The 17655-nt window shown below is 38.4% G+C and overlaps 1 protein-coding gene across 1 annotated transcript; it reads right to left on the reverse strand.

The window, feature by feature from the left end:
* Positions 1-505: 505 nt before the first annotated feature.
* LOC110378201 (proton-coupled amino acid transporter-like protein CG1139) lies at positions 506-14416 on the reverse strand. Its single transcript, XM_021337359.3, has 8 exons — positions 14227-14416; positions 11889-11970; positions 11373-11523; positions 10637-10843; positions 10282-10557; positions 10031-10209; positions 9179-9354; positions 506-975 (listed from the first exon to the last, which is right to left on the reverse strand). Exons 1-8 carry the CDS (start codon positions 14255-14257, stop codon positions 731-733), a joined length of 1347 nt encoding a protein of 448 aa, XP_021193034.1. The 5' UTR covers positions 14258-14416; the 3' UTR covers positions 506-730.
* Positions 14417-17655: the final 3239 nt, after the last annotated feature.

The following is a 17655-nucleotide window of genomic DNA, read 5'->3' on the forward strand; positions in this document are numbered from 1 at the left end:
TACACACACAGCTAGGAGAATAAACCGCGACGGTAGCGACGAACGTAACTAATTTTAGAACTCTTAATATGAAATCTAAGGCTGTTTGTGGAAATAAAGCTAGTAGCTGACGCCAACGCTAAGGGAGCTGGTCCATTCAGATAACCGTTACATAAAGCGAACAGATTGAAGCAACATAAAGCAGAATGCACCTAAATATTACAGAATGGACCAACACTGATAAGCTGAGTTATTTTAAGAGTCGTTTTATTTTAGGTTTAAATCTTTTGAAATACGATACATCATGTTCCTAGCCTGGTAATACTGAGTGTATAATGGTGCTTTGCTTGTTCGTTTGGTTGGGTGTCATGGTTACCTTTTTCGAAAGGGCACGAACAACAGAAGCACTCCACGGACCGATTTAGTGCCATTGATTATGTACAACTTAGATACAAGTGTATGTCTGTATGTCTTCGATAAAGTCTGAACTGGGTGGGCAGCCTCAAAAGAAATAACAATGCGAGGATGAGACTGTCAAAAATTTAATTGAAATATAAAAAAATGATTTTATGAAAAAAGAATACATACAATTATGTACCGGCGGAAAAAATCACAGTCCGAAAGTTCACTGAAACCTTAGGTTTGTTAATCTACTCTGGCAAATGCTTCTGTGAGCTGTAGAAATCGTTACTTTGGGCCATGCTTGTTTTAGCCGGTGCAGTGAAGCTTTAGACGAGGAGCACTTCAATCTTTATTTACTAAGTGTTTCAACCATTTCCAGTAGACTGGTGTAGACACCAGAGCAGCAACAGAATATTCCGAAGATGATGATGAAGATATCGGTGAACAGCTTGTACTTGCCGGGGCCGTACTTGTCGGGATACCACACGGAGATGTCCACGACGGCTGGGAACAGGATCGCCACCATGGACAGGCAGAACGACCCTATCAGACCGATGAAAGGGCCCAGCGCCGGCGCTATCAGAGCCATAACGACTGAAACAAACTCCAAAACGTTAAACAAATGATACAAATAATCCACGCTATGTCTGAACCAAATCTAAGGTCGTGAATCCATCAAAGCGGAGGGGAACAGCTTTTTGAACTATCAATATTTCAGCATATATCGGTTGTGTCGTACCTATTCACATTAAATACGTAAAAATAAAAAAGACAAAGTAAATATAATAAAAATATGCTAAAATTAGAACACCAAATATACAACATGTAACTTAATTAACGCACATCCTGGAATTAGTTTGTTCAGAATCGTTTACTGAATCGATTTATATCATTTTTAATAAAGGTAATTTTTTTCCCATAAATAATTAAAACTACGGAAATTATTGTCATATTAACCCTGTACAGTCAAACCAAATTCAAATAGACCGTAACTCAAAGTAATAAGACTTCGTGTATTGTCGGCTTTTTCCGTAGTTTCGTTATGTTGTGTCGAGTCGAGCGGCGCGCGGCGCGATATTTGCGTGCGTAGTAGTATGACCAAAAAGTTCTCCAGGAATCGGTATAGCAAATTTAGTAAATAACAATGCATATACATGTTAAATTAAAAATTCAGTGTATGTGTAAAAGTCCGCAAAGTGTGCCAAAGTAATAAGTCCGCATATTATACATATTGTCTAGCTATTATTTATAACATCTACTCCATCTACGACGAAGACGTGCCTCAGTTAAAAGTGTTAAAGGATGAAATTGCGAGATTAACATCTCTATTGACTAGCGCACACAAGGAAATTGTAGTACTGTCACTAGAAAATATTAACTTAAAGAAAATTAATGAACAGTTTAATAAGAAAAATGATATCTACAAGAAAATTGTAAGCAGTCCAGGAAAAATTAAAGCTAAGTCTTCATTGATGTCTCCCAATAAAATTACTAAAACGAAACAAACCCAGACGTCTCCGATTGTCTCAGAAGAACACACGTCGTTTACAAATAAAGACAAATCCAAAAACTTCGAAAAAAACATAAGCTCATCTAGCCAAAACATACAAACCCTAACAACTGTAAAGCAACCGTACTCCTATAAACACAAAATATGTTTGATAAGCAGCGAAACTTCCAATTGGTTATATGAAATTACAGAAAGAAAAAACATGAATGATTGTGAAATCTTTCACTATAGGAAACCCAGATGTGGATTGCGGTGTATCCTTGATAACATTGAACGAAAAGTCCTAAATTTCACTTTGTCTGACTTTTGTGTTATTTATATTGGCGAGGAAGATTTCCGAAAAACTCACAACTATCTGGAACTTGTTATGTTTATTAGAGAAAAATTGCTACCATTAAGTCACACAAACTTTATTATCTGTTTACCAACATTTAAATATATGACGAATGCTAACTTGTGTTCAATAGTCGTATAGAAAACTTTAACAATCTTCTTTATTTAGACAATATTACATGGAATTATGCTTATTTACTAGATTCAAATCTTAATTTACCTTATGATTATCATACTTATAACAAACATAATGGAACTCTAAATAGCTACGGTACAAAGATTGTTATTACGGATTTGCATGATTTAATTGTTAACTTGTGCGACCTAAATACCATGCACCCAGAGGTTTACTGCCACTCTAATGATAACCAATGTCGAAAGAAAACGTCTTCCGATTCACAACTAATGGATTCACAGTTTTTTCTTTAACTACCTTAACATTCTACACCAAAACATAGCAGGACTTATTAATAAATCCGATTTGTTAACTGTAAAACTTGTGGAATTAGATTCTAATGGAATTAATGTAGATGTTGTTTGTGTCAAGGAACATTTCATACAAGAGGGTTATGAGAATTTGTTACGCATTGCAAATTTCTGTCCAGCTGCTTTCTTGTCTAGAAATACAAAGAGAGGAGGAACATGTATTTTCGTAAGAGCAGGACTCCAATTTAAAGAATTAATTGAAATAGCAAAACAATCAGTGTCAGGCATTTTTGAATGTTGCGCTGTGGAATTGGTAGATTATAAAATTATTATCATTTGCATGTACAGAATACCTAAACATAATTGCGAAATATTTTATGAAAAATTAGAATACATTTTAAAAAAAGTCTGTCTCTCGCCGAATAAGAAAATCATCCTACGTGGAGATTTTAATATTGATGTCCTGAAAAAAAATAAAGTTTCAGTGGAACTTGAGCATTTTCTCAAGACATTCAATCTGAAACTAGCGGTTCACTCTCCGACCAGGTTAGGTAGTCAGTACCTGTATTGACAATTTTGCACACAACTACCGAAAAGGGTACAAAGCTGAAATTTATGATGTTGGCCTATCAGATCATACATCTCAATTACTTCGAGTGCCCATTAACAAATCTTGCAAATTAAAATATTGGAAAATACAGAAACGGGACTTAAGAATTGAAAATTTAATAAAGTTTAAAACACACGACAGTCTCTCTTTCATGCAAGTGCTTGCTGCAGAGGACGCAAACGAGGCTTTTAATAGTTTTATAGAAGTTTTCTCTCCTCTATATAACCTGTGTTTTCCAGAAAAACTTATCACTATTAAGACTAACACGAAAACAAAATGGATATCTAATGGAATAAAAATATGTAGTAATAAACAAAGGCAGTTGCTTTGGGCTTATAGACTAAATTCTGACTTAAAAAATAAAACAGTCTTAAAAAAATATACAAAACTTTATAGAAAAATTATTAAGCTGACACAAAAATCACAGAACAATCATTTCATAAATACTGCAAAAAATAAGTCTAAAGCCACATGGCACATAATAAATAAATCAAAATTATGTCTACCACAAGAGCCTGTCATGTGCATAAATAGAGATAATTTATCATTTACGCGTCCTCTAGATATCGCTAACCAATTTAATAATTATTATATTGATGAGATTGAAAAAAATATTAAAACAGAAATCAATTTGAACAAAATTAATATAAATTATCAGATGCAAAATTCAATGTTCATGCAAACAATTGACGACGTAATAAAAATAATAACTAATCTAAAAAATACTAATACTGTTGGATATGACGGCATTGTACTAAAGCAATAAAATTCACCAAAGAAACAAAAGCAGGACCATTGGCTCATATAATCAACTTATGTATTGCAAATGGCACATTCCCGGACAATCTCAAGAAAGTAATAATAAAGCCTTTACATAAAAAAGATGACAAAACGGATTTAAAAAACTACAGACCTATAGCAAAAATTCCAATATTTTCCAAAATTATTGAGAAAGTTATCTATAACTCTTTATATATTTTTTTTTTTGTAAATTTGATTTATTCTGCAAGGAACAAAAAGGTTTCTGCAAAAATACAACAATTAACATGGCTCTTTTTGACTTATTGGCTAATGTAATGTCATCTGTAGACAACAAAAATCCAGTCTGCGCAATCTACACCGACATGACCAAAGCGTTTGATTATGTGGACCATAACATATTGCTACAGAAATTACAAAATTATGGTATAAGAGGTAATATATTAAAATTAATAGAATCATACTTAAGTAATAGGCTTCAATGCACAGAAATTTCAAGAATTTGCCCAAAAGACAAATCTGAAACCGTTTATGTATCAGAAGCTAGGTATGTAAAATACGGCGTTCCGCAAGGTAGCGTACTAGGATCGCTACTTTTCCTAGTATACATCAACGATCTTCCAAAAATACCAAAAAACAAAATGATTCTTTTTGCAGACGACAGTACGGCTGTAGTAAAGTGTACAAACAAAATTATTTATGAGCATGACATAAATACTTGTCTGCATGAAATTATAAATTGGTTACATAATAATTTAGTAATTAACCTAAATAAGACCAAAGTAATGCACTTTCATCAGCGCAACAAACACCCAGACGTAAGCATTGCCCACCAAGGTTCCTCTATTGAAGAGGCTAATACAGCTAAGTTCTTGGGTATACTTATTGATAATAAACTCTCATGGAAACCTCACATTGAAGAACTATGTAAGAGACTTAGTAAGTCCGCATATGCACTTTTTCAACTATCCAAAAAAGTGAACAGGCAGGCTTTATTAACGGCGTACTATGGTTTGGTTGACTCTGTTTTGCGGTATGGTATTATTTTCTGGGGGCAGTCTACTGATAGGGAGCTGGTATTTAGAATGCAAAAAAGGTGTATAAGGTCGATGTGTGGTATTAAGACAACAGATAGCTGTCTTCCCTATTTTAAATCATTACAAAATTTAACATTTCCATCTTTGTATATTTTAGAAACAGCTTTATTTGTTAAAAATAATCCAAACTTATTTCAGAAATTGTCAGAAACTAGAAAAAATCCAACACGATCTCAGTATGTCGATAAATTATGTCAACCGAAATGTAAAACTGCACTAATGAAAAAAAGCTTTTTTGGAATTGCCCCACACACTTATAATAAAATACCTAATGCTATAAAATAATTACCTGTATTAAAATTTAAAAAGATGTTAAAAAATATTCTGATTGAAAAATGTTACTACACAATTGACGACTTCCTGAATGATAAATCATTAACTAATTAAACGTTACCTATATATTGACATTTAATTCCATTTGACATTATAATTTGTAATTATTTCTCTTTTTATTATTATTTCTGCAGTATGTTGTCAATTATTTATCACGATATTAATTTTTATTATTACTTTATTTGAATGATATGTTTCTATTTTTTTTTCTATTAATTCTGAAATTGTTTTATATAATTTGCATGCCCATGTGACGGTAGAATATGGAGAACTTTTATAAACCTAACACCTGTACCTGTACCCATGTTTGCAAATAATAAATGACTTTGACTTTGGATAAAGTGATAATTGACACAGAATTAATCACATTAACTAGTAATTTTATATAATATCTCCATATACTTAGATAATGTAATAAAACAAGTAGGTAAAGATTATTATTTCATGTTAACTAAAGTGCCTGATAGCTGACCTTAATATTATTCGAAAAAGGCTAGTTAGCACAGTGTAGTGCACCCCATAATAGTAGCGAAAAGTCCCCTCTTTGAAGTGTGGCTCGGGCCACTGTACGGACTCCCCGGAGTGTGCCCTGCCTGGGAAGGGCACCGCCGTGTCCTCGTCGAGGCAGTCGGCAGCGGCGACCTCTCGCGCCCGGCCCTGGTTCAAGCCAAGGTCCGGGGCGAGAGGTACTGGGATGCCATCGTCTCCCTCTGTGTGGTCGAGAGACGACTCCCAGCCACCGTAGCCGTGGGCCTGTGCGATGAGTTCGGGTGCCGTATCAGCCTTCCGTCTCCTGGGAGACACGGACCCGTCTCGGCGGTGCGCGTTGTTCAACGCGTGGGTTTAAGCCACTAACAGTCTGACCTCACGCTGCACGCTCACGCTCACGCTCTCTCGAGTCCCTCACGCTGCTCTCCCACAATGGGAGGAATCATTTGATGATTTATCATAAAAAGAGTCGATAATAACTTGAGTCGTTTCTAAGAATTAGTAAGTAGTCAAGACGATTATACCATATTTATTACTTTGGCTAACTTTGACCAGCTATTATGAATTAGATCCAGATAAAGTGATTAATCTATCACACTGTCTAGTCAATTTGGGTATTATATACAATGACTAGTCATTATGTATAATATATATTTAATCACTTTGGCTGTAACATATGTATTATGGTTATAACATAATATTCTAATTAGGGTGTTTGAGGGTGTGCGTTAATTACGTTACATGTTGTATAAGAGTCAGTCATTACAAACAACGAAAATTCTCCCTAGAAAACTGACAGCTGTCAACTGGTCGAAACATTCAATACTCCTAACTTAGCAACTTAATACCAGATAACATGTTTATGTTTAAGAAATGAAATAACAAGGAACATATAATTTTTTTAATTTCGTGAATTTGATTGAATTGAATTTTAAATGTATATTATCTTATATTATACTTAGTAACATTATAATGAATATGGTAACTCTAAAACGCAGATATCAGATCAGCCAGGTCGATTAATAAATAATGCCAGAATATTCAACATTTCATTTCAATACCTATATATAGGTTTTTTTTTTTATAGGATGACGCAATCAGATACGAGGACAAAAAGTGGTAGAACCGCGGGAAGAAAAGGAGATCATTCATTTCGTACCCAAAACTGAAAGTGCCGGCCAGAGTAAAAAAAATGTAGATTCTCATAGAGAATAATGCCCTGAAGATTTTTTACTACTACAAGAATCGTCTAGAATTAACCCCCAGGCTGCTACTGGACTTTGAAAGTACAAAAAATCCCACAATGTTTGAACATCACATTACGGCCCCAAACTGGAGGAGGCAGGCGCTGCCTTCAAGCAATTCCTGCCCAACCTGAGGGGCCCAATCGCTTTCTTCTTTTTTTTCCTTTGATGGGAAATCATCAAATGACCCCTGCCGCTGTAGGTTAGCAGCGTGAGGGACTGTGAGACTCTTACTACCTACTTCTTTATATACCAGGGCCACGGTAACTCTTTCGAACAATCCCGCAGCCCCGGCAGGCCTTGGCCCTGGAGGGCCCTGCTGGGGCTTTGCTGACGCCAGAGTAAAAATATCGCAGATTCTCAACGAGAATAATATCCTGAAGATTGTTTACTTTTATAAGGAACGTCTTCGTTTAACCTTTAGACTGCTATTTGAGTTTAAAGTGTGCGTACCGTGAATAAAAAATCTATACTGGAATGTTACGAGAAATAACGTCTATAGTATTTTTTTATTATTAAATAACTGAATGTCTGCGATTACCCCCTCCCTATGCTACACCGAGGAGACTTACTGATTGCAACCCATCATGTTCCTTCTGACCATAAATCAGGGCTGCGGTAACTGTTTCGGACAATCCCGCAGCTCCGGCAGGGTTTGCTGCAGGGCCCAAGGTGGTTGTTTCCAAGTAGACAGAGGGACAATCAATGAGCCACCCGAAACTATAGGGCCAGGTGGGAATGGGATGCTATCGACTCCTTTTGCGGATCATTTATGCTAGAGGCGGTAGAACAACTGAGAGCTCGCGCCTCTCATCCCAGCCGCTGCGGTGGACGTGGAAGATACCACGGACGTCGGATTTCAAACGACTCCTGGCCCCCGTAGGCGTGGGTCTGTGGGCGGTGAGTTTCGGGTGGCTCTCTCATCGTCCCTCCGCCTCTTTGGAGACAAAAGGCCCGTATCGACGGCGAGCGTTGTTCAATGCCTTCCTCAGAGAATCAGCAAAAACACCAATGGGGCCCACCATGGCCAAAACCTGCCGGGGTGTGGGATTGTCCGAAAGAGTTACCGCTGGTTTGGGTATACGGGTTTAAATCAGTAAGAGCCTCATCGGTGTAACAGGGGGAGTAATCGTAGATGTTCGGTCAGTTAAAAAAATACTGTAGACTAACGTCTACAGTAATGTTCCTTCTTAAGCTACAATACTGTTACAATACAATACAATACTGTACAAATACTGTAGACTAACGTCTACAGTATTTTTTCCCGTAACATTCACTTCGGTTCGATTACTGGAATTGCTTCGATTTCGGATTTTTATTCACGGTACGCATATTTTAAACTCAAATAGCAGTCTGAGGGTTAAACGAAGACCGTCCTTATAAAAGTAAAAATCTTCAGGATATTATTCTCGTTCAGAATCTGCGATATTTTTACTCTGGCGTCAGCAAAACCCCAGCGGGGCCCTCCAGGGCCAAGGTCTGCCGGGGCTGCGGGATTGTTCGAAAGATTTACATACCATGGCCCTGGTACATAAAGGGCTTAAGAAGGAACATGATGGGTTTTAGTCAGTAAGAGTCTTCCATTCACGCTGCTAACCTATAGCGGGAGGGTTCATTTGATGATTTCCCATTAAAGAAAAAAAAGAAAGGTTTTGGGCCTCTCAGGTTGGGCAGGAGTTGCTTGAAAGCAGCGCCTGCCTCCTCCAGTTTGGGGCCGTAATGTGATGTTCAAACATTGTGGGATTTTTTTGTACTTTCAAAGTCCAGTAGCAGCCTGGGGGTTAATTATAGGCGATTCTTGTAATAGAAAAAAATGTTCAGGGCATTATTCTCTACGAGAATCTATATATTTCTCTACGAGAATCTATATATATTTTTTTTCTCTGGCCGGCACTTTCAGTTTTGGGTGCAAAATGTTCGAGACTTGAATGATCTCCTTTGACCCGTGGTACTACTACGTACGCCAATAAACGTGTTTATAGATAAAACAACTCACATGGTATAGTTGTGCACAATATCCTTAAACCATAGTCGGCCACTTTCTCTTTCTTGGTGCCTTTGTACTTTTTTTCCAGGTAGTTCTGCCAAAGTATTTGCCAAGCCACGAAGTTTTGTAGCGGGAATGACGAAAACACTGCCAAAGTAAACGCCATCTTTGCTGCATGCGATTTTCTGCAATAGGTATACAACGTGTTAAAATGCTACCCGTAAAGCCGAAAGGGACTTAAACTGCCCCTTTAAAGAGGCAATAAACCTAAGTTTTACATTATTATAAAACCAAAACATTACATTTTTCATTGAAGTGCAAGTCCTGAAGTCCTTTATGTACTCAGTATGATCATGGAGTAGGTAGGTACAAGAAAGTAAACGCATACGCTAAATTTTTACCTAATACGAACAGACCCCAACGAGGAAAATCAGAATAACCAAATGAATAGAACTTGCTTACGACTATAGATTTGTATTTTTGATTAATTAAATTATTATATTAATAATTCTAGCAGTTGTAACTTTTCCCTAAAGTTTTTTCGACTAGTGTAAATTTAAAATTTCTCCGGATGGATCGTTTATGGTAATGCACAGTTAGGCCGGCAATACACGGATCGCTTCAAGCAGTCAGGAGCAACAGCTTCAAACTGTCGACTGCAAGTGAACTGCAGAGTTCTATGGACGCACGTACACGAACCGCTCGAGCAGTTGTAACTAATTCGGGCGGTCGCCAGCTTGAAGCTGTCGCCCCTGACTGCTTTAAGCGGTCCGTGTATTGCCGGCCTTAGTCTTGCACTTGATGTTGGGTTTAATAATATTTTATACAAATTGGATATAATGTATATAGTGTAAGTCTTACTTCTGATCTTGCGGAAGATTAAGCGTAATGGATGCTTTGGAATCCATCCCGTACTTGAGATAGCCGCAGACACCCAGCGCAGTGTAGATGAGGACAATTATCGACATTCCGATACTGAACAGTCCAAATAACCCGGTGAAATCTGCTGGATTATCCATGTTGTACTCCAGCGCCAGGATCTAAATACGAGAACGTCAATCACAACAGTAGCCAACCACAGCACTCGATCGCACTAGCATCACGATACTCACCACTCCCACCGCCTCTAAGGCGTACAAAACGATGCCGATGAATATTGGAATATCTGTCAGTGATTTTAACGCGAAATGACTTTCATCGACTTGTACGTCATCTTCTACCAAATAAAAGAATATCAAAACCAGGCCGATGATGGTACAGCCATTAGCGAACGTTGATAGAGGCGCCAACAATTTAAGATCTTTTACCAAACATATAATTACTAATATTGGGTATAGACAACAAATCAGCACTCGCAGTGATAATTCGTGACCGGCATACAAACAAACCTGTAAAGAAAAAAGAAATATGATTTTAATCAGAGAACGAATTCTTAATAAAAAAAAAACAGAAACGATCTTCAAGTACCTGTTTTAAGTTTTCAGCGACAAAAACCAAGAATATAGCGCATACTCCTATTTGCCAGAATAGGAGAATTCCATCCACGGCGTTTTCGAAAATGGCGGCGGACCAGCGCAGGCACGGTGGCCCAGACTGCACAGCGAGGCGCATGCTTTTAGGGTAGGACATGTAACCTACCCGCCACTTCTTGCAGATCTGGTACTGACCTAACACCTGTAACACCCACTTACTGCCTTAAAGATTGTGTGAGATAAATGAAGCTGAGCACATACGACTACATGGTATTACAAAAAGCCCGATAGTTCTAAAAACTGGATTGCAATACTTTATTAAAACTGGAACCACATTATTAAAACCCCACGTGTGGTCATCCTACGTGCACCGTACAGATTAGACAGTAACAATTAACAGCAGTGGCAAAAAACTGACCAACATACCAATTAGAAGAACTGAACTGACCAATAACCATAGATGATACACGATCTGTCTCCCTCTCAAAGAGAACAGAAGCGAGTCGGGTGTTAATTAGAAACATACCGCGTGGACGGCATCTAGCTCGATGCGGTGTCAACGTGTGTAGTCGCGAGGGATCACATAGGTGTTGTTTGTATATCAATGTATCTCAGACAGTACTAAATATAAGGTATTGAATAGTACTAACATGGGTCGCGTGCCGTGGCGTAGCGCTTTGAAAGTGTGGCGTAATGGGTATATCGGAATTAGGAAATAGATGATAACTGACCAGAATTTGTATGCAGTAAGTAGCGAAAACTCCGAGGAAAATGATTCCTACAATTCCAAAAATAAGGCCCAGGCGAGCGAAAGCGTTCGGCATTGCGAGCATTCCTGCACCAAAGCAAGCTTTCAGCATGTGCGTCATCGTCTCTCCATAGCTGTAATCACATCAAGTAGCCTGATTATATTTGCACAAACTGGTACAAGATAACCAGGGCTGTTTAAACCAAACTGACTGTCAGCCGCCGAAAGTGAGCGAACGTTACGCACTTTTTCGTTCACATCTAACCGACGATACGTTTTTACGCTAACATTCGGCGGCCGATTAATATAGCAATCAGTTTGATTTGAACGCAGCCTGAATCTTATCATAATATCTAGTCAATAAACTGCGGAAAAGCATCTAGCATTGTACAGCATATAAACCTGTGACATATTTCTGTAATATGAGTACATAGGAGGATTACATAAACTTAGTTCAAAACTTACATAGAATAATATACCTAAGTAAAAGAGTACTAACGATGTCGGATGGGGAACTTTGCGGTGCTTATGTGGGTCAAAGCTGGCATCGAACTCGGGTGGCTGTTGTAAGGGCTGCCCACCTATTACACACAAACAGATTAAAAATGCAAACACCAGAAATCCGTAGGAAGTTTATTATTATAAAATAGTTATTTGTTATACAAGAGTGAAGTTGTTTTTTAACCGCGGGTTCAATTTTGATGACCGAGCAAGCGAAAGAAGAAGAAAGGGAATCAAAAGAGCACAAGGTGAAAAATCTTTGCACTCGAGTGCAACACGTAACTTTTCATCCCACCATCTCGGAAAGAGTAGTTTTACCCTTTGATATCTGAGCGCAAAAGCCGTTTTTATCCTCTAGAGCGGCAAAGTGATTTGAATTTAGAACATCGAGTGCAATTCTCCATTTGTGACAATCTTGATAAGACTTTTCAAACAAATACGTATTAAACAAATAAAATACTGCTTAAAATAATTATTCAATTAATTAAGTAATTTTTATTTTTGTTTTTAAATATATTTTTAACCTCGTTTCATTTTTAAACTGAGTTTTCAAATAAATGAACTTTAATAGGTACTTCTTTTTAATTTGATTCGCATATGTGCGCGCCATTTTGTTTTTTTGCATTTAGTAATTTCCTCGATGAGGTGGGATGAAAAGTTACGTGTTGCACTCGAGTGCAAAGATTTTTCACCCTGTGCTCTTTTGATTCCCTCGCTGTCGCTCAGGATTCTAATTATTGAAACACTCGCTACGCTCGTGTTTTAATTTTAGAATCCTTCGCTAGCTCGGTCATCAAAATTGAGCCCGCGGTTAAAAAGCAACTTTGCACTCTTGTATAACAAATAACTATCAATATTTTATGTAACTTCAAATTTATCATTTTCGCAATTTTTCCTTTATCTGTACTATATAACGTTGCTATGTGCCGAATTTCAAAATTCTGAGTTCACGGCAAGTACCTTGTAGGTTTTGATTCCCTAGCGTGTGACGGAGATTCGTCTACGGTGTCGGAATAAACTGCTGTATCTTTTGATCGCAATTTTTCGTATATTTACATTATATGACAATGATTCATGCCAAATTTTAAGATTCTGAGTTTACAGGAAGTATCCTGTAGGCTTTGATTCCTTTGCGAGTGTCGAAAATCGGCTGTATCTTTTGATTGGCTTGGCTTAGAAGTTTGATATTTTCACAGCTTAAAGGGACAATAGACCTGAGTATTTCATGTGAATTTCTTGAAAGGGTCTTGACAGACAAACAAACAGACAGAGGGACAACAAAGTGAACCTATATCTAACGGTTCCATTTTTTCCTTTTGAGGTACGGAACCCTAAAAGCGGCTAGACTAAAAAGGCGAAAACTGAGCGAATGAGCATTAGGCAATTTAGCATTTACGTAGGATTGCTGACAAGTTCTTTTTTGTTAAGACTATACTGGTAGTACTGGTACCACTCCGCCCCAAAGACCACCCACGGATAGTGCTGCCATTTCAATTTCGCGAAACCCGGACAAATATTAAAAAAACCCGGACATTTGACGTAAATCGCATTTTTACCCCGGACGAGTTCGATTTTTTTTTTTAACAAAACAAGACCTAGTTTTTAATATTACTATTACTACTATTATATACTTAAATTCAATGAGGTGCTTCCTTACATGTAACGTCAGGGCCAATATCTAGCTCAAGTAGTAGGTACCTAGTATTAAAAGATTATGACTTAATATTTCGAAGGTCATAAATAAGAAAGCTCATATGGAAACTAGGAGTTAGCTTCTTGTTAGTAATAGGACTTAAAACGGCGCTACCTTTTTGATAGGTTACTTGATGGTGATTAGGCACTAAAGCACCTAAACTTGTATAATAAAAAAAATCCGCAAAGTGAAGAAGCCGCGAGCGAAGCGACAACATTTTTTGAATATTGGGATATTAAAGTAGCTAAACGTAAAAAAAGATAGTGTCAAGAAAGGAAGCCGCGAGCGAAGCGAGCGCGAAATTTTTGAGTTTTGAGACACTTCGACTTCTGCAGTCTGTGTGTCGATTGTAATTCAACTCGTAAGAAAAATGTCCGGGTTTTCCCCGGACACTTCTTGAAACCCCGCCCGGACGTCCCCCGGACGGCCTAAAAACGAGGACAAATCCGGGGAAACCCGGACGGATGGCAGCCCTACCCACGGACCCCTAGTTGGAAAGGGGTAGGTAGATAAGATGGGAATTTGTACCCTGCCTGTTTCTGCGCCCTGAGCTGGCGCACCGGGCACCCCATGAGTTCCGGTGCCACGAGCAACCGCCCGGGTTCACCCCCTACTATTGTAGATGGCACTGCGCGGGACTTACCTGGCGACGCGAGTCGGAACACGTCGAACATGGTGGCAGTACGGGTTTCTACTTATCGGACAGCTTTATCCCAGGCCTCAGGCCTTTCACCTTCTTTTTTGTATATGTACTGTATCTAAAATATAAAAAAAAAATACAAAAACTAAATCTTCTTTCGAAAAACAATTGTGTCAGTCTGTCATTAGCATAGTTCTTATTTCATTTATAAAAGGAAAAAAATAAAGAAAAGTTCAATAATCTCAAAAAGTTTTTATTCATCATCATCATCCTCCTGCTCCTCATCTCATGAAAGCTATTATTACCAAAAAATATGCTCTTATAACTATTCTTGGCTGTCATTGAACATCCTTGGCAGTTGTTACGGGTAGTCAGAAGCCAGTAATTATGACACTAGTCTACACATGGGGTATTGCGTTGCCCGGGTAAATGGGTTGAGGAGGTCAGATAGGCACTCGCTTCTTGTAAAAAAATGGTACTCAGCCACACCTGGTTAGACTGGAAGCCGACCCAACATATCTAGTAGAGAAAAAGGCTCGGGAGATAGAATAGAATAGAATAGAATAGAATAGAATAGAATAGAATAGAAGTTTATTGTTTCCAGTATTACAGCAAACAGAAAAAAAAAACTTAACATGGAGGCTATAATACCGAAAGCAAAAGGTTCGTGCGTCAGCTTATGCTTAGGCTTCCCAAATGGGGTTGCCAAGCGCTGGTTTTCAGCTCGAACCCTTGACTCCCGTTTACAGTAAAAATCAAATACAATGAAGGTACATCTTTAACACTAGAGATGATTTACTATCCTTGAAACACTGACGTCTAGCGGGCCAAAATTCCCCCTAGTACCCGTAAAAAAAGTCACGCAAGGCTCCAGCTACACTCTGATGGAATTGGCCATTATCCGATTTGGAGGAAGAACGATCGACAATTTTACGCCAACATTGTTGACGAAAACAACAACTGCATGCTATTGTATGTACTTATGATGACAATACAATAATATGGTACTGTCGAACTGATCTGTTCCGCCGTGTAGCGACGGCTTAAGAATACACATGTCGCTACCCCTTCTTCCAGTGGGTGTCGTAGAAGTCGACTAATGGAGTAAAAAATGCACCGAACACCAGTGCGAGAGAAGGAAAACTCGGAAAAAAACCCTCTATCAACCCGTCTGGCCAGCGTGATAGCAGTAGGCTAAATACCTCCATGAGCAGCAAAAAAAAGCCACGGCCCCTAGTTCCCGGCAGTCCCGCTATTCCCGGTCACGGTGGCGACCGTGGTTACGGTGGGACAGGGGGTGCGAAGAATCTCCGGGTTACGGGAGGCCACCAAACTAAACTGACTCTTGCGACGTACAACGGCCGCACGCTACGGCTTGACTCGCATCTGGCGCAATTCGAGGTGGAACTTGGGAAGATTAGGTGGCACATATTAGGGTTATGTGAAGTTCGAAGAGAGGGGGAGGACACCATAACCCTCGAATCAGGTCACCTAATGTACACGCAAACAAATTATTAGCTGGGCAGGCAAGTGGCTCCACCCGGCGCGGCGCGGTGGTATTAAGAGAAACATACATGTTAGTGTGCGTAAAGTTCACGCGTGTATTACTTCGCCTGTTTATTAATGTGCGTACACAACGGGTTATTGGATATGTTATGGACCATGTGATTAATTCGGGCATTATTTATAATGCCCGAGCATTATGAATAATGTCTAGCTTTATCGGGCCACATGATTAATAACTATCTTAACTTCATTATTTATCACTTGGCACGGGCATTATTATATTGCTACATGATAGTTGGGCAATTTGATAATAAAGCTATATTTTATGCGGTGCGAGGGTGGCAGTTGTTCTAATAAATAAATCCTGTTACTTGCTACATATTTTATGATTATTGTTTTAAATTATATGTTCTATTTTAATGGGAAATTATAAGTCTAGCCAGAAAATTATGGACAATTGTCATCTAATTTACTAACTCGGCCTCGTTTTTCTTGATCTCATTTTTCTTGGCTCGTTTTTTTTAATTTGGATTCAAAACATTGTATTAAAAACCTAACTTAGTGACGAAAACGAATCGCTGCAAAACCGACTCCACCTAGTCTTGTCTGCCCTACCCCTAGAGTGCAATTCAAAACCGCGTAGGCACGGAGGGGCGAGGCGGCCTGCGAGCTGAGGCGCAGGTAGTTGAAGCGCTCGCCGCCGCGGCTGAGGCTGGCCGGCCAAGCCGGCCAGCAAGCCGAAGCTGCGGCGGTGAGCGTGAAAACCATCTGCGACGATAAGCTCGCATGGGACCGCCGGAGCCCCGCAGCGCCGGAGCCGTGACAGAAGCCATGCTTGCTGCATGTTGCATGCTTACTTCTATGCTCTGTCAATTGATATGGGATGTGTGAATATGTTTGTATTACTTTGCCCAAAAGGTCACGGGCAATATGTATAGTGCCCGGTCAATTTGATTGTTTGAATAATTATTATCAAATTGCACTCTCATATTGGGCATTATTCATAATGACCGGGCATTATGTATACTGCCCAATTTATCACTTGGTCCATAACAGATACACACCTCAATAACCCGTTGTGCACGCACACACTTGCAATTTCTTTTCACTATAATGCTGATGAGAATATGAAGTTAAAATTTAATAATGAGACTATGAAGGCTCGTAGCCGAGGCGTAGAAGCGTTCGTCTAGCGATTCGGAAGTTTTAAGTTCGAGCCTCACATCAGCATAGACTTTTTTCATAACTAAAATCATTTTTTATTTTCATTATGTATTTTTTTTATTATTGTAAATAAAATAAGAATATTAATCTAGATTTTAATAAGGAAGTATAAATTAAACAATTTGTAATAAGAAAGCAACAATATTTATTGACTAGGTTTATTTATATTATAATCACAAATTAAAAAGTTTTATGTATGACAAAACTATTCTAAGTCGGACAAGAATTAGCGTTATTTTTCATACTCAGTGGGTAATTATTAATTTATTAGTGATATGAATAAACATGTTAGTAAGTTAGATAATTATTAAGATGCAAGTATCTTAAATTGTAATCTTACTAACAATAACATCACTCACATAAAACAAATTTCATTACCCTCTGATATTTTTATTAATAGCAATTGGTGCGCCACTAGACCTGCATTGAAGAACATTTTTTGAGTTATAGCGGTCACCATCCTTTCGCCAAAGTATTTTGCGACCATCCTTGTCCGACTTAAAACATTTTTCATCGCTAAATACTAAATATGACTATATTATTGCACCAATCAAAATCCAAACATTCTTTTGCGAAGCGTACCCAGTTTTGTTTGTGAATGTCGGATAGTAAAATTTTCTTAGCTGGCCTACGACATTTCACGCCAGCTGCATGCAAGTGGTTCGTTATAGTTTGTAGTGTCACATCATGTTTAGTCGCCGT

Source organism: Helicoverpa armigera, chromosome 1 (assembly GCF_030705265.1).
Source record: "Helicoverpa armigera isolate CAAS_96S chromosome 1, ASM3070526v1, whole genome shotgun sequence".
NCBI classification, from domain to species: domain Eukaryota; kingdom Metazoa; phylum Arthropoda; class Insecta; order Lepidoptera; family Noctuidae; genus Helicoverpa; species Helicoverpa armigera.

Coding starts and splice junctions, on each gene's coding strand:
- LOC110378201 (XM_021337359.3), bottom strand. CDS start 14,257: ATGTTCGACGTGTTCCGACTCGCGTCGCCAG. Junction 10,558..10,636: donor TCGCTGAAAACTTAAAACAG/GTACTTGAAGAT, acceptor TTTTCTTTACAG/GTTTGTTTGTATGCCGGTCA. Junction 976..9,178: donor ATTGTGCACAACTATACCAT/GTGAGTTGTTTT, acceptor AGTTTGTTTCAG/TCGTTATGGCTCTGATAGCG.